The 18,500-nt window shown below is 36.2% G+C and overlaps 1 protein-coding gene across 2 annotated transcripts in view; it reads right to left on the bottom strand.

The window, feature by feature from the left end:
- Window positions 1-7,727: 7,727 nt before the first annotated feature.
- Window positions 7,728-18,500, bottom strand: part of si:dkey-172j4.3 (diacylglycerol kinase eta) — an 83,755-nt gene continuing 72,982 nt past the window's right edge. For both annotated transcript variants that reach the window (XM_042511976.1, XM_042511977.1), the window contains 6 exons: window positions 18,008-18,171; window positions 16,276-16,381; window positions 15,217-15,306; window positions 13,544-13,657; window positions 13,236-13,353; window positions 7,728-11,893 (listed from right to left, as the gene is read on the bottom strand). In XM_042511976.1, the coding sequence (XP_042367910.1) occupies window positions 11,841-11,893; window positions 13,236-13,353; window positions 13,544-13,657; window positions 15,217-15,306; window positions 16,276-16,381; window positions 18,008-18,171 (645 nt within the window). In that variant the 3' untranslated portion in view covers window positions 7,728-11,840. The remainder of the gene's footprint in view (window positions 11,894-13,235; window positions 13,354-13,543; window positions 13,658-15,216; window positions 15,307-16,275; window positions 16,382-18,007; window positions 18,172-18,500) is intronic.

The following is an 18,500-nucleotide window of genomic DNA, read 5'->3' as shown; positions in this document are numbered from 1 at the left end:
TTATTCTATTTTGGATGGCAAAAATATACTTTTTTGTTTGTTTACGCAGTTTTGGACGACGACATACTATGACTTTTTTTTTATCATATTTTGGATGACATGCTACAATGACTTTTTTATGCTATTTTGGATGACAAATGTACATTTTTTTTGTTTGTTTATGCAGTTTTGGACGACATACTATGACTTTTTTTATCATATTTTGGATGACATGCTACAATGACTTTTTTATGCTGTTTCGGATGAGAAATTATACTTTTTTTGTTTGTTTACGCAGTTTTGGAAGATATACTATGACTTTTTTTTATCATATTTTGGATAACGTACTACAATGATGCTTTGTGCTATTTTGGATGACAAATGTACGTTTTTTGTTTGTTTACGCAGTTTTGGACGACATCCTATAACTTTATCATATTTTGGATGACATACTACACTATGACTTTTTGTGCTATTTTCGATGGCAAATTATACTTTTTTGTTTGTTACGCAGTTTTGGAAGATATACAATGACTTTTTTTTTTAATCATTTTTTGGATGACACACTACAATGACTCTGTGCTATTTTGGATGACAAATGTACGTTTTTTTGTTTGTTTACGCAGTTTTGGACGACATACAATAACTTTTTTATCATATTTTTTTGGATGACATACTACAATGACTTTTTTGTGATATTTTGGAAGAGAAATTATACTTTTTTGTTTGTTTACACCGTTTTGGACGATATAATGTGACTTTTTTATCATATTTTGGATGACATGCTACAATGACTTTTTTATGATGTTTTGGATGAGAAAATATACTTTTTTTGTTTGTTTACGCAGTTTTGGAAGATATACTATGACTTTTTTTTTTTATCATATTTTGGATGACGTACTACAATGATGCTTTGTGCTATTTTGGATGACAAATGTACGTTTTTTTTGTTTACGCAGTTTTGGACGACATACTATACTTTTTTTATCATATTTTGGATGACACACTACAATGACTTTTTTGCTATTTTTTGATGGCAAATTATACTTTTTTTTGTTTGTTTATGCAGTTTTGGAAGATATACTATGACTTTTTTTATCATATTTTGGATAACACTACAATGATGCTTTGTGCTATATTTTGGATGACAAATGTACGTTTTTTTGTTTGTTTACGCAGTTTTGGACGACATCCTATAACTTTTTTATCATATTTTGGATGACATACTACAATGACTTTTTTTATGATATTTTGGAAGAGAAATTATACTTTTTTGTTTGTTTACACCATTTTGGACGATATAATGTGACTTTTTTATCATATTTTGGATGACACACTACAATGACTTTTTTTATTCTATTTTGGACGACAAATTATACTTTTTTGTTTGTTTACGCAGTTTTGGACGACATACTATGACTTTTTTTTATCATATTTTGGATGACATACTACAATGACTGACAAATGTACGTTTTTTGTTTGTTTATGCAGTTTTGGACGACATACTATAACTTTTTTATCATATTTTGGATGACATGCTACAATGACTTTTTTATGCTATTTTGGATGACAAATGTACGTTTTTTGTTTGTTTATGCAGTTTTGGACGACATACTATGACTTTTTTTTATCATATTTTGGATGACATACTACAATGACTGACAAATGTACGTTTTTTGTTTGTTTATGCAGTTTTGGACGACATACTATAACTTTTTTATCATATTTTGGATGACACACTACAATGACTTTTTTATGCTATTTTGGACGACAAACTATACTTTTTGTTTGTTTACACAGTTTTGGAAGATATACTATGACATTTTTTATCATATTTTGGATGACACCACAATGACTTTTTATGCTATTTTGGACGACAAAGTATACTTTTTTGTTTGTTTACGCAGTTTTGGACAACATACTATAACTTTTTTATCATATTTTGGATGATATACTACAATGACGTTTTTGTCATATTTTGGAAGAGAAATTATACTTTTTTGTTTGTTTATGCAGTTTTGGATGACATACTATGACTTTTTTTTCATCATATTTTGGTTTTCATACCATACTGACTTTTTATGCAGTTTTGGATGGCACACTATACGCTGATTTTTAAAAAATCATATTTTGGATGACATTCTATACTATGACTATTTTGATGCTGTTTTGGATGACAGTCAATACTATGACTTTGTCATGATATTTTGGACAACATAGCTCACTATGATTGTTTTATGCCATTTCAGACGACATACTAAACTATGACTTTTCTATTTTGTTTTGGATTTTGCAGTTTTTGCAGTTTTTGATGACATACTTGACTTTTTTGATGCTGTTTAGGACAATTACAACACTGTGAATATGTAATCATATTTTAGACAACATACTTTACTTTTTTATTATGACAGACTATATTATGATTTTTTCCCATGCAGTTTTGTTTGACATACTATACTATGAATTTTTCAGGTCATTTTGGACAACATATACTTTGACTATTTTGTGTATTTTGGATGAGTTACTATTCTATGACTTTCATTGTATTTTTTAAAACAAACCATACTATGACTTTTTATGCACTTTTGAGCATCATACAATATTATGACTTATTATTTTACTTACTAAACATACGATACTGTGACTTTGTTATACCATTTTGGACAACATAATATACTTTGCCTTTTTTTCCATTTGGGACAACATACCAGACTTTGACTTTCATATGTTATTTTGGACAATATTATACTATGACCTTTTTATGTCATTTTGGATGACACACTTTGACTTTTTTTTGTGAAATACTATCCATTGTTTTAATATACTATGTTATGACTTTTTAAACTTTTTTGAAAAACTATATTATGAATTCTTATAAACATTTTATACTGTGCCTTGTTTTCATCCTACTTGTTATGACATTCTATACCATGACATTTTTGGTATATGATAAAAGGACTTTTTAAAGACATATTCTGACACGTTTATGCCATATTTATATACAAACCCCTTGGCGTACGTACACACACGTGTATATGTATATAAAGACATAAACAGACAAATACATTCATAAATATTTTTTATTTTTTCTTACCATCATGTGATTAATGTCAAGCAGAGCTTGGTCAACATGTCCAATGTCAAACGGTAGTCAGGCTACATCTGCAAAGTCATCTGAGTGTCCTGGTGCAAACTGGAGGACCCCAGTTATAAACCTGATCCGAGCCTGTAGAGGACTCCGTCGCCGAAACCACAGTCGTACCGGCATGACTGAAACACAGATGACAGAGACAACATTGACTTGGATGAGGAAGAAAACAAAGAAGGACAAGGACAAGGACGAGCAGAAGAAGAAAGATGAAGACATGCTACAATTAAAGAGGACGGAGATGGAGGGGGAGCGAAGAGGGCAGAGGAAGAGAGGAAGACGCTGAAGTAGCAGGGGAGGCAGGAGAAAGAGGGAGGATTCAAGGACATAACAGATCTTTAAGATGTCTTCAGCTGCATTCATTTGCATTAGTGATGTAGAACAAACTTTTAATTTAAATAGACTTTTGCAATAAATCAGATTTGGTGTTTATTTTTGAAATAAGTCGATTCCAACTCTGTTAGCGTACGGGTACTTTGAGACAGATTTAAGGGGGTTGATTCTTTTCTATTCTTCAAATCTCTGAAATCTATAGTCGACAAACAGATTTGATCCTTTGTGTTATATTTCATTATGTGATTTTTGTTGTTTTTAATGTGAACAACTGGATGCAACTTGTTTCTACCTCTGTCTTTCAGTCTTTTTTTGTCTATTTAAAATGCACAAAAACAGATAAATGGCTGCATCGATGCTCAGTTGTTATCCATCACACATCACCCGTGTTTCAAGCAGAAAAATCAAGATTAATGACACATTTAAAAGCCTAATGAGTCATTTGAATTCATGTGGGTGTTTTAAACTGCAGCTCTAAACAAAAACTGGTCGCCTTTATCTTGTGAGTCACGCTGAAATTGTATTTCCACGCATGGTTTTCATTAATGTTAGCCTATTGTTTATCTGCAAACACAACCTACAGTGCATTACTCACTGACCAGCTTTACTACAGCCAAATAAAGATTGACAGAGGATATAGTTGATGGTGTAATGTTTTGAAACAAGCACGGTTTTTGCCGTCTGATAACCAGAGATTGAGACTGTGGTCTTAAAACTTCACTATCCTAAAAATGAAGTGCTTGTAGGTTCATCTAAAGGCATTTTTACTTGTTGGGTCAACAGGAGTTCTTAATTTTTTTCTGTACAACTGACAAATTGTAGTGGAGAGTAACTAAGTATGTTGACTTGGGAACTGTACTTAAGAAAGGTACAAGTATCTCAAAAATTGGACACCATTTTCCGCTACCTTTTACTTCTACTTTACTGCTCTGAAGAAAATATTGTACTTCTTACTTCACCTCATCTGTCTAACAGCTTTAGGTACTTTTTAGAATACTTTACTATACCCTTCCTGTTCAGCGAAAACCATGTATCTCCAAATATAATAATACATTGTGTTAAGAAAAGTCCCCAAATAAACTCTTTATTATTAAAATTACATATGTTTTTAAAAATAAATTATTTAATAAAGCTAAATAAACACATTAAAAACTCTTCGATCAGCTGGAAAATGCATCAGTAGGGTTGCAATGATATGAGATTTACAATAAAATCTCAGAAAATATCACTGTTTTACAGTATTACACATTATTAGTATCAGTTACAATTACCAAGGAAGGAAAACAGATTTTTTGGGGTTGAACAAACTATTATAATTTAAGCTTCAGACATTTTTAATGGAAGTATGCGTGAAAAGGCAAAGAGCAAAAATTCAAGACAGATTCTCCATCTGATTGTATTTTTCCCTCCACTATTGTAGATAAGTAATTGTACACAGTACAATAACCAATATATAGCTCTATAATTATCACAAAGCTGCAAACAGGGCTGTTTTTCTGACATTTTTTTTATTTTTAAGTTGATGTTTTGGAGATACTTGGTTCTCACAGGCCAGCAATATGACCCATTGCTGTATTAACTACTAAAACAGGTATATATGTTATATATAACATCAGAATTGCTGGGTTTTATCTCTGATTATCTAAAGTTGGGCGCCAGACAGCAGAACAACCAAAATCCAACTCTGTAACTTTACGAAGGATTAAAAGAACAAATTGACTTTTTATCCAGTTTTAAGTCGTTTTTTTTTCAAATATTATACATTTTAGATCGTGGTTGTTTTATCTACGACTTAATGGATGGAGGATTTTAGTCATCGGTTGCTTGGACTTTAATACATCAGTTCATCAGCTGATCAGTGTCAACAAAGCTCCCCATGAACTGTTTACCCGGTTTTAATCCTCATTTTATAACATCACCGAGTGTCTGGATTTTAAACTATCTAAGAAACATGTCTCCTGGGGACTCGGAACACTTTATTTTACTCAAAAAAGCAGATAAAAAGATAACTAACCTTAAGGAGGACAGACGACTCTCCGATTAACTTAAAAATAAGGACTCCTTTCGTCCAGCTTCATGGAAGTAGCCTCGCTCTGCGCCACCATCCAGGACACAGATGTTTGGGATCCCGTCTCCTGTCCTCGGCCTTCCTCCTGCTGGACCCCCAGCCATCTGCCGTCTTCGGTCCACCGGGCTGACGCTCCTGCTCCTCCGGCTCTGGCTGCTCCTCACCTGGATCCCGGGGCCCCGGCAGCTGCAGGACAAGCTAACTCAAGGCTCCTCATCCCGCCCATCGACCTCTTCTTCCCGGCGTAAGGTCCTTAAAGTTGCCGTGAGGAGACGCTCGGGACGTTTTCCTGTCCCCCTTGTCACTGCTGCACCACAACTAGCTAGTCCTCGTCTCCTCGTCCACATTAATAATTGGGGACTCCATCGCCAGAAACGCCCGGTTCTTTAACGCTGCCACCCACTGTTGTCCCGGAGAAGCTCCTGTCCTCTGTCCACCGTGTAATCGTCCATGTGGGCTCTAACAACCCCGCCCGTGAGCAGTCTGAGCTGGCCAGGAAGGATTTTAGCGACCGTTTGAACTTTTTAAAGCACCGTGGAAAGTCTGCTTTTCTCTCCGGTCGCATTCCCACACCGTCCCGCGGCGCTGGTCCCCTCCGCGGGGTCTTAGACCTCAGTACATGGCTTCAAACTGCGTGTAGAGCTAACGGCATTGGGTTTATTGACGATTTTAACTGGTTAAAAACGTTTCTCCCTCTTCAGGATTGATTTAGTCCACCCAAACAGCAGCCAGGTGCTAGCGGCTAACCTGCAACATGACGAGCAGTTTGTTTACTTCCCGCCCGGAAGTTCCCACTCATTCGCTGGTTTCCCGCCAGGCCGCTGTTCCGACCACTACCGCCCCCTACTGTCCCTCCCCGAAATCAACCTCCCACAGCAATTCACATTATCCACATAATATCCCAACCATTACTAGACTAAGGGACCAAAAATATATTGAAAAAAACCTGGTGGTGTTAATCTGTAGAATCTCCTACGATGCTAATTGCTTCCCAATTCAACTAAAGCGTTGTGTTTCATAATTTCTGGGGTTTTTTTGGACAGCTTTTGCTTGAAAAGTGCTCTAAGAATAAAATTATGATTATATTATTATATAAAAGTAAACCAACTGTGGCAATAGCTAATCTCGCAACAAAATGTACAAGAGACCAAAACACAAACCACCAATTCATTTTCATTAATAAATCTCAATGTATTAAATCCCAAATGGGTATAGCTCACACTGTAATCCATTTAACATACTATACTATTAATTTTTTATATACCATACAATGATGTTATTACTCGGACATATTATGCTATGGCTTTTTCAACATACTATATATATACAATGGCTTTTTTTCAAAATACTGTACTTTTTTATAAATTTTAAACCAACATTTTATACTATGACTTTTTTGTACCATACTATACTGTTGTTTTTTTTATTATAACTTTTTCTCTGACATACTATACTATCACTTTTTTTGTACCATACTATATGACTTTTATTTTAACATATTATACAATTACTTTTTAAGGATATTTTAACTGTTTTATTGGATTTACACTACATATAATAAAGTACTTGAATTTTTTTTCCTTAAAAAAAAACTATAATAGAGGGAGGTAACCTGTGGCTCTGGAAGCGCATGCAGCTCTGTATCCATCTCCAGTGGTTCCCTGTGGCTTTGACAAAAAATAAAGAAATGAAAATGAATAATAGCAATATAAATGTTTATATAACAGTTTCATTTTCATTTACACTTGTTATAAGCCTAACAAAATTCTTACATTCTGTATTCATAAAAATATGTAGCCTATACACTGAAGTATTGTTTATCCAGTATCATGTAATCTCAGCTCAATAAACAATTAAAAAAGGAGAAAGCATCAAGAACACATATAAACACTTTTACCTGTAGACATGGATGGTTGACACTTTTTGTGACCCAGTTCATTTAAAGAAACAGTGAGACCTTTATGTTTCTCTCCACCTGCAAGGTAAACAAACATGCAACAGGTTAATGGGGAAGTAGAAAAAACAACAAAAAAAAGTATAATATTGTGTTCATACCTGAAACTTACCCAACATCAGTGTCCAAAGGTGTCGCCCATTCACCTTGCCTTGGGGTAATTTTGTTAAACATTTTGACCTTTTAGGAGTTAAATAAATGCTGAAACTACAAAATTCAACACCTTAACATGAACAGACTCAAGCTTCACACTTCAATAATTCATTTAATCTCCAAAGGGTTGCGCTGACTTTGTCTTTGTTACACACTGCACACAATAACACAATAAAACACCTCGCAACGTACAAGGTCGTGCAACATCTAGTCTGGCTTCCAGCATTGCGCACACAGTCTCAATATATCAATATATAGGCTGTTCAGATCAGGGGGTGCGTTCACAAATGTTGTCTATGGAATACTGTTGCACAAACATGGTGAGGTGTTTGCAGTCCGTGAGTTCATTTCAGTTTCCCAGCTCCGTGTAACTCTTTGGAAGAGTTTCAGTCAAAAGTGACATTTTCGCTGTGTGAAAAAAAATGACACTCACAAAAAAAAGATGCCATCAAAATAAAATCCTTGGATAACAGACCATTAAACAAAGGCAACTAATTTTCTTATCTTAAAAAAAAATTTGGCTTCCACAAATGTGTGTTACCCAAAATGAACACATCTTTGAGTTCATTTTCAGCAAATGCTAATTTAACTATAAGGTAGACTTCCTCAGTAGATGTTAGCAATTTCAAAATTAAAATTTTGAAAATTTCAAAATTACACACACACAAAAAATCACCTAAATTTTGGCTAAACATAGGCTGAATATGACATCTTGTTTATGTGTAAACAATTCATCAGTAGTCTGTAACAATACCGGAGAACTCCTTTGACTTTGGCTTAAAGTTTGAATAACCTTAATATCAGTAAAATATTTAGAATACCATTTCAATAGCAATCGGTGTAACATTGGAGAGACACTTCAATGACATCGCTGTGGCAGTGAAATTACACATAATCACATGTAATAACATTGGCGTTAAATGGGAGATCTCAAGCTGCTGTGGGAGTAATTGTACAACCACTGATGTAATAAACATTTGTGTATACATCTTTATATATTTATCATTCTTTTATGTTTGGTTAGATATATTACATTTTATCAACACACTTTTGTCCGTACACATTTATCATAAATAAAAGATTCTTGTCATCAAATTAATAAAAAAAAAAAACACTCGTAAACACTCGAAATCTTAAACACACGCGCACACATGCACACAAATGTCTTTTTTTTCCCCCATTAAGTTTGCTTCTTTGTAAAGTGCAAGGCAAGATACAGTAAACTTTGAAATGTACGACATACAGCAACTTTCGCATCTGAAGCTCACGCACTCTCGCACGCACACCTTGTATGTCTCATAACCCACTGAACTCAAGTACAAACTTGGCACGACACCACTAAAGCCTCTAAGGTGTAGAGCGTATAGCTGGCACACTATGGATACAGTAGCACAATCCTACCAGAGCTGAACATCTACAACGCCTCACAGTTACTCTGCGCTATCAAGAGTTAGTTTGGGTTAGTTTGATAAATGTGTTTTGAGAAAATCGAAAACTAACTGTTTAAAGTGAACGGGAAAATCACAGAAATGATCCTTTACAGCCTTGTTTGTGGAGATAATATTCAAGTTAAGGCTTGAAAAATGTGACTTTGGTTGACGTGATCAAACGTGAGCTTTTCTTTATAGTTTCGAGAATGGTAGAGCTGCATCACAACTAACTGTGCATCACGAAAAGACAAATTTCTGTAATTCCTCATTGAACCTTTATGTGATACAGTTAACTCCACCGATGGGACTTTTGTATCCAGTATTTCACTCTTTTTCAATCCTGACGAGTGCACAATACTTCTTTATTTCACCTTGTCAATTAAAGTCTTTAAAGTAATACTCTGATGTTTAAAGAAATTCAAATTGTTGCCCGTCTTACAAGAAAGAACGACGGGAAATTCATCTCTGTACATTCAGTGCAAAGTAAGCTTCATGATGTATAAAAAGAGCTGGATACAGAGTTGGATGCGGGGATGCATTCATTCCTGCATATTTTTTACTGTTAACCAAGAATGTACAATTCTTTCAATTATTTATCTTCAGAAAACAGAAAATTTCCCAAAAAGCCTTTTTTACTTTTGACAGAGAATGCGCACTTTTTCAGGTTTTATTGTCCAAGCTAAGCAGAGCTGAGAGCTCTCTCTTTCTCTGAGTGCACAGAAATAAGAAACGTATATAAGAAAGGTATATTAATGTCCAATTCTTTTTGGGTTTTTTTTTTGTTTGCTAAGCTAAGCTGGTCAACTTTCTCTTTCTATCTGTATAGTAAGTGTACAGAGATTTTTGCGATTCTTGCGATAACAGTAAAATTCTCAAAAGGTATAGGACTACTTTACTTTTGAAGCAGAAAGTCCATCTTTTTAGGTTTTTTTTCTGAGTGTACAGAGATACATTTTTTTAAAAAAATAACGTACCTTCTTGTTTTTCGTGTTCTAACATATAAGCAAATTTCCCAAGATAATGGACCATCGTTTTCCAGAGCATTACCGTAAAATCTGGGTAGAAGTTGCCTCTTGAACTCGTACACATCAATATTTCGGAACAGCAGCCAACTCTCACTAACTTACTTGCTTTGGCTGTGGCGAGTTTAAATAATAAGCAGATACATGAAATCTTGGTGTTTGTTTTAACCTGCTTGCAGAGCGCTGTAGGTGCAAAGCAATACACTCTTAAAGTTTGACCAACACAGTAAAATTTTTGATATTTTTTTGCTAAGTGAGTGTTTTCTTGTGGTAAAACTCAAACCATCTGGTGCATTCAAGCAGGTTAAAACAAAAAAATATTCAGCAATGCTGCCAGACGGAACAAACAAGCTAAAACTCACTGATTTGAGGCAACTTCATCCCAACACTGTGAGGCGAAGGAAGGCTAAGTATGCATGCAGGGACACACAGAACTGCATTAGTTGGCTTCGATTATATGCACAGTGGCCGAGGAGTTTGTCAAAGGGGGAAGCAGCAAAGCCAGGACAGCTTCACAGATTACCATTGGGAAAATAAGATATACAAAAAAATAGATAATATATTTGTAATAATAATGATAATAATAATAATAGCTTTTAACCACAGACAAGGCAAAATCAAATATCCACTGACTTATTCTATTACATATACAATCAGGAGTATGGCAAAGTAGGAGTAATACACTGAGTAGCTGTAATGTTTTGTTAATGTGTCCTTGATGCTTCCTCCTTCTGTAAACACCTTTACCATACACTGCCAAAAAATAAAAAATAGAGTCATTTCATCTGGTTCTGTACCTCAAAATGGTTCCTCAAACCAGTGGGTTGAGTTATTTTGCTCCCACATGAGTCCCATTTTAGACCCTAATAATAACCGAGTGATGCACTGCACAGTCAGATCTTTTCACAAGCCTAAATCCAAGATGAAATGACTCTTCGCAATGCGAAACCTCGAATCACACGAGTCAGATAACAGCCTATTAAAGAACCACTTTAGAACCACAACAGTAGTACCTTTGTGAAACCTTATATGAATTATCATTTAACATTATTCACAGGTTAATACAAGTCCACACAAGTACATTCCTCAGTACATTTTTTGCAACATTTAAGATATTCCCCGGTTCAGTAGACGATAAGGTTGAGATGTTTCAGTTTGTTCATGTTGTTGCCGTTTTGAGTTCTCATGGCAGTAGCAACAAGAAATAAATACTCTTCGAAAGTCGCGAGAAAAATCAAAGCCTGAAGGCTGTTCAGAAGTTTGGAAATAAAACGATTAGAGAGGAAAATATCAACTTATGATAGATATAAAATAAGATGGCTGCACTCGACATGCAAGGAGAGCACCATGTAAACACATTTCTTTGTCAAAAAAAAAAAATCTGCGAGAACACTTTTGCCTCCCTTTTCATTTGTTTGATCCGCTGTGGGCCACGGCGACTTCTAAACTCAAGCAGGTAAACAGAACCAAAAGCAGAATGCCAGTGGTGAAGCAATGCAAAGCCAGGCCCCTTCAAAAAAAAAAAAAAGAAAGAAAGAAGAAGAAGAAAAAAAAGTCCTCCCTGCAAATTAGAGGTTAAAGAAGCAGGGAGGAAATAGCATAAAAGTTGGGAAGATGGTTTTCCTTTTCTTCCTCACACCTCTGTCAGGCCTCTGGGTATCGCCGTTAGAGGGGAGGAGAACAGGAGGGGTGCTCCTCACCCCTGGTTGTCAGGGCAACGTGGGGGCAATAATAAAGCACCTCATGCAGGACTTCAATTGCCCGAAGAATCTGCCTCACCAGCCCCACCTTTGATATCCCAATTTCCTGCAGGACAGAGAAAAGCTAAATGAAAACGTGCGCCACCCTTTTTAGTGTAGCTGTCAGTAAGTAAGTGTCAGCAAGTGTCAGTAAACCGCACTGTTGGTATTCAAAGGAAAATCTGGTATGACTGCCAACACAATAGAGCTTAAATCAGGCCCAAAAAATCAGGCAAGGCCGTATATGAACCTGCACAGTTTATGGGGAACCTCACCCTTTAAGGGTTTTCTGGGTTTCCACTGCATGTCTCCTTTTATTTAAATGTATAACATTGCTGTTTTTTGTATATGTGCTAAATAAATCAAATCAAATCAAACAGTTTCTGCCAAAGCCTAACACATGGTAGCAGTTTTGGGCCCAAGCCAGAGAAGCTTGGAGAAGGAGAAGCACTCATCAACATCAGGAAAAGTTTTGTAGAGTTTGGACCCCCACCAGAGGGGAATAACAAAACTAAAAGCGCCAGAAAAAGAGAGGGAGGAGAGCCAGCATCAGGGCAAAGCTGACCTAACTTGGGCCAAGAGCTGTTCCTCCACCAAGCCTTCTTCTGGCTAATGTCTGGTTGCAGGAGAATGCAGTGATTTAGATGCGATTGAGGCTCAGTCAGCAATGGGAAATCAAAGACTGCTCTGTGCACATCTTCACACAGACATGGTTAACCCCTAACATCCCAGATCGAGCTGTTGCACTGGATGGGCGGACCTTGTTCAGAGCTGACAGGACACAAGACTCTGACGCAAATTCAAAAAATGCACTGCAGTAATTGTACGTAACATCAGCATTAACAAGCCCGAACAAATGACACAAACACAACTCTTTCATCTTTAAGTGAAAAAGCATTCGACTACCTACTTCTGAAAGTGGCAGTCTGCAGTCTTGACTTTATGCTTTTTTTTTGCTTTGGCCATGTCTGCTAGCTTGCAGAAAATGTCTGTTGTAATTTTTCGCTTGCTTGTGTATGGCCAGTCTATAAAAATATAATAGTTCTGTGTTTTTCTTTTTCGGAGCATGATCACAAGCTGTATGATTTTCCTGCTATCATGGAGTGTATAACATTTTGTTAATTATAGATTATATTTTGAGCACTTTGAATCCCATTCGATTTGTTTGACAGGTGCTATCTAAATAAAATCTGATTGATTGACCTGATAGAGATCAAAGTACACTACAAAGCAGTCACACTGACCTATAATACTGCTATGCCAACTGCTGGAACACACCAAACAATTATTCGTATTAGCTGTGTATCCGCCAGCATGGCTCACAGAAGACTGACAATTACTACTGTCAGCAAAGAAAAAATGATAGGGGCATCTTTACTTGAATTCAGGGCTCTGTCTGGATCTCTTACCCGAGAGAGAGCTGTTGGATTTCTGCTTGTGGAGCTTCTCTCTTTCCTTCTTCACCTTTGGTATGATCTTCAGCTTCATACTGCTGCTGCCGCTCTTACTGCTGCCTCTCACCGAATCCTAAAACGAGAAGAGCAGATCTTTGGGCATGTGGAAATGCTCCAAGATATATTTTACACTTTGACAGTGTCAGAGAGGACAGATGGGCTGCGACTAGTTAGAACTGAGCAGCAGCAATGACACTGTGGTTGCTTGTTAGACAGACTGTGATAATGCGATGGATTTTCTCACAGACTGCGTCCTTCCTCACCTCCTCGGAGCACTGCATGAGCGGACAGATCCAGTGGATGTCGTCCAGCTTGTGGAGCTCGGCACTGAGACTGTTCAGGGTCAACCGAAGCTCCTCTTCCTCTGGGGACTCCGACTACGGAGGATGAGGAGGAATAAATGCAGAGTTGATTCCTGAACTGCAGTTTCTGGTTAGAATGTGGTATTTAATCATGGGGATGGGTTAAAATGTGCAAAAGCTTGCTTGGAGACATTTTCGAAAACTGATTAAAAAATGCAAAATGCTAAACATCTGCTCTGTTCTTCTACCATCTGAAGATGATGTACATTTTGACACCCTGCATATATTATGCAAATTCACAGATTTGTAGACAGTAAACATCTGCTAACCTGTAATTCTGCCAACAGTTTGAGCGTATCGCAATAATTCTGTTTGCTGCTTTATTCATGTGTGTCTCGTCATCACGGTTTCATTTATCCCTCTCATCACAAGTAAGTTTAGAGAAGCAGAATCACTACCTGAAGTTAATTATTCAATGTCTCAGAATTACATAGCATAGCCCAATCTATTGAATCTGAAAAGGTTATAAACAAAACTGAGGAAGATAAAAAGCAAAGCAGAGAACAGATAAGAGAACAGAGAGGGACATGAAATAGGATAAATATTAAATTATGTCCCCAGTATTGTTGTCATCAGGGTTCATATACATTTTTGCCTATAAATTTCAATGACTTTTGAATAACTTTGAGGAAAATTTTAAAGACCATACACTCTCTAAAACGACCATCGATACTCCTTATTGGGTTTTTTCATTACTGTATAATAGCTTTCTAAAAAAATATATACATTTAAAAAAAAGCAATAATGAATTCAGAACAGTATTAAAAGTGAATATTTAAACATAACTTATGGACCGTTTGTTATTTATTTATGGAGAGGGGAGAGGCATGTTAAATATTTTTAAGCACTTGAGAGGGACCTATATTTTATATTTTGGCTTTAGGGGAGGGGCAAACTACTTTAAATGGTTGTATTTTGTAATTATTTAACTGCCAGTTTTTAAAGAAAACATGCTTGCAAGGTGTGTTTTCTTTGAAATTTTTTTCTTCTCTTTTTTCTTTTTTTCTAATTTGGCTTTTTTCAAATATTGGTCATATTTAAAGAAAAGGTTTGATTTTTTTTCCTTTAAAAATCACCAAAAATTACACGATTTATCACAATCAGAAACTGTAAAATAGAAAATATCTGTGAATTTTCAAATCTCGATGGTCCTTGAATATTAAGTGTTATTTTATAGGTTTGCGAAAAAAAATCATGACTTTTCCAAAAGTTCCAGGGTATATTTAGTTTTCCAAATCTTTTTCATTCCTGAAAATTGCTATTTGCAAATTCCATGATTTTTCCAGGTTCTTCATGACCTTAGAAACCCTGTGTCATCTGCAATAGTGATGTCATTATATTTGCTCTCCTGCACAAAGGGCCATTGTGAATAAAGGTACATTTCCTCACAGGGTAAATAAGGCTATAGCAAACAAAAACTGAGCAAAGGCAATAAACAAAGAGTAGAAACTGAAATGTGAGATGTCGGGCTTGAATGGCTTCAGCACACACAGACAGAGAGAGAGGAAGAGAATAGGCGAGGGGAACAAAGACAACAACAGAGAGAAGATGTGGATGAAATCGAAGAGCTGTACCAGTAGTTTTCCATCAAGCAGCATCCTGGTCTCAGCCTGGAGAACTTTACTGCTGTTGACGATTTCCACCGCCGTGCTGCGACTCAGACACTGAAAATATAATTCATTACTTCATTTGTCATCATTAAAACCAAAGATGTTCAATAAGAAAATATGCAAAATACAGCCTGAAGGAAAAAATAAAGATGATATATGTGTCAATGTATACAAGTTTGTTTACAAATAAGCAAATCGCCAAAAAAAACACTCAAAGTGCATTTCAGATTGCATTCTGCAGAACACAGTTGAAGGTACAATTGTTTATCAAGTCTCACTTCCAGGTTTTCATATATGGACGACCTCGGGGAAGAAGTCAGACTAAATCACCCCTGCAGAGCGTCAGCATGTGACAACCTGCTGACGCATCAACTATCTTTCTCCAGAATTACATACTGCAACTTTATAATAATAAAGTCTTATATCAGTGAAATATTTTTTTTTTAAAAAAAAGATGTTTGGAAGACCATAAAAGTGTTATAAAATCAAATTTTATATGACTAAATAGGTGAAAAATACATCACACTGTGAAATAATTCAATAAATGTTCAATAAATTCAGTCAAATTCAGCTCATCATTATGTTTTATCTGCACCCTTTAACAAATGAAGTCATTTTTACTCAACTCCGATAGTTTTTTGTTTCTAAACATCCTTTTCCAAAGTCTGCTTTTATTTCTCAATGCCACTTTTCCCCATTATGGTGATGATTTTAGAACGTCACCTCTCATCATTAAGTCTTTGTGTGTTGATAAGGACAAACCAGTCAGCTGCTTATTCAGCGCAAAGCAGCAGCCTGTCACAAAGTGACTCTGCCCTATTTGTTTTTCATTAATCTTCAACACTTTGGGTCTCAGGCCGCCGTGTCCTTGAAGTGACGTCACTGCAGCATTACATTTTTAACAGGCTGCAAAATTAATAGCCTGTAAACTGACACGAGACCCAAGCGTATTGCTGAAAATCTGCACGTTTTACTCAGTCAAATCCACCATCTGTCACCCTTTCCTCCCGCTTGGTGTCTTACCTCGGGGCTGGACAGTTTGGCCTCTGTGAGCACCAGGGCGGTGGCGTTGACAGCGTGAGCCAGCTCTTGCTCCACCAGCTTGTGGGTCTTGGCTGCTTCGCGGATCCTAAGGGAGGGAAATCATGGATTTAAGGAGCAGTAATTATTATTTCGACAAGCTGAAACGGCACATTTATGGTGATTACTCCAACAAATTGTCTCAGCCTGTTGATGGGGCAAAAGCCTCTGTCTCTCCCATTTTTCCCATTTAAGTTTTTATCTTTTTTTTGTTCTTCTTCCCAATCGAGACTTTAAGGACAGACGGTGTCTTATGCTGCACAGATTTAAAAGCCCCTTGAGGCAAATGTTGTAATTTGTGATATTGGGCTGTACTGATAAAACTGACTTGATCCTGCCACTGTTCAGTTTGTACATGTTTGAATTCAAACCCTGGCCATGATTTTGATCAGTGGATCACAAAACTTCAAAGGAGAAGTGTGTAAATTTAATTTAGTAGCATCTAGCTGTGAATTGCAGATTGTATCCAGCTAAAATGGATCACGTCTAGAATTTCTTCAGTTTCATTATTCATGACATTTTATCAGGCACCGAATTATTCAAAGAGTTCTCTTCCTCTCCAAAACAAATGAACAAGGTGATCAAACATCTATAAAACACTGAATAAAGCAGCTTTGTGTTAAAATGAGTAAATCTTCACTGCAGTTTGGCATCTTGAGGACGGGCTGCTCGCCCACAACATGCTGCTGGTTGTTGCCGATGTTTCCGCACTCATTCAAAATAATCATTTTACAGACATTACAAGCAGCATGTTGTCATGAGTCATGAAATGAAGCTACGCTCTGGTTTAACGTCATTGTTTTGCAATGCACAACTCACAGAGGAATTGATAAGCTCAGAGGTGTACGATTCAGATTCCAACATGGAACTGGTTCGAAACTGGAACCAGTTCTTGATTCTAATCCATATTGAAATATAGGAATATTTCTGGGATATCTCTTAGGGTCATTTGATGATAGAATTGCACTGGTTGTATAATTGAAACTTTACTCTGAATTATTTCTTCTCAAGGAAAAAAAAGAAAACATTTTATTGTGCTCTCAGTGTCCCGGTATCAAATCTCTTGGAATTCCACTGTGTATACTGTAAATGTTTTTATTATGTTTGTTTATTTGTGATTTGCAAAAACAAATGAGCTTGTGAAGTTAGCAAATCATGTATACGTATGTACAAACTTCGAGGTTTTTACATATTTGAAATAGTTTTTTTTAAAGATGAATTTCCAAGTGTTACATTAAAAGCATGTTAGATTTAATATATATCTTCCTTTTAAAAAGATATATAGTATGAATCGTTAACGTTAATTGTTTACTAGTTGTTGATTATGTTATATAATCATGACAGAAAAATTTACAAAAGTAATAAGATCTGAAAACTGAGTTTAACACTCGCATTTACATTTTTCCTTTAAAACGCCAACTTTCTCGAGGTGAAGTTTAAACAGTCACAGTCAAAATGCAACAGAAGTTACATTTAAGTAAGATTTGCTAAAAAGTTCTTGCACATCAAAAGTTTATTGGATTAAAACAGTTTGTGAAATATATTTTCGACTTCAGACCTTCATTTGCTAAAAAAGTGCAAATGAGTATGCCTGTTTTTCACAGTCAAAAATTCTTTAACCAAGAGTTAAATCTGCTTCCTTGTAGCGACCACAGAAAATGTGAAGTGCTCTTACTTGTTGATGAGTGTGTCAGCCACAATGCCGAGCTGCTGAACCTGAGCGCACTCCTCCTCCGTCAGGTACTCCATGGACTGCTGGGAGTTAAGCCGGGGTCTGCTGGCACGGTAGCTGTCAATCTTCATCTTGTCCTCCCATGACTTCAGCGTGCTCTCGAACGCCTAGGAAAACAAAAACTTGTCATTTATCGACTGTGATCACTTGCATTTGTGCCTTTTCATCACTGAGATGAGCATATTGTGTTAGTTTGTGCTGCTGCCGACCAAATTCTGAAAGTTGGTACTTGAAAAATGAAAACAGTATTGAATTCAAGAGACACTTGGCACCTGATTAAAAGCTGCTTCTTCAGGCACTGTGAGTTTGTAAAGACATAAACTGAAAACTCAAGGTGTCAATCTGAGTGGAGACACAATAATAGGTAGAAGTAAACATATTTTAACCTCATGTCTGGACTGAGAGACAGGAGAAAAAAAATCCAATCTTTTCACTT

Source organism: Plectropomus leopardus, chromosome 23 (assembly GCF_008729295.1).
Source record: "Plectropomus leopardus isolate mb chromosome 23, YSFRI_Pleo_2.0, whole genome shotgun sequence".
NCBI classification, from domain to species: domain Eukaryota; kingdom Metazoa; phylum Chordata; class Actinopteri; order Perciformes; family Serranidae; genus Plectropomus; species Plectropomus leopardus.
Note: the sequence above shows the minus strand (reverse complement) of the source record. Positions and strands in the feature narration are given on the sequence as shown.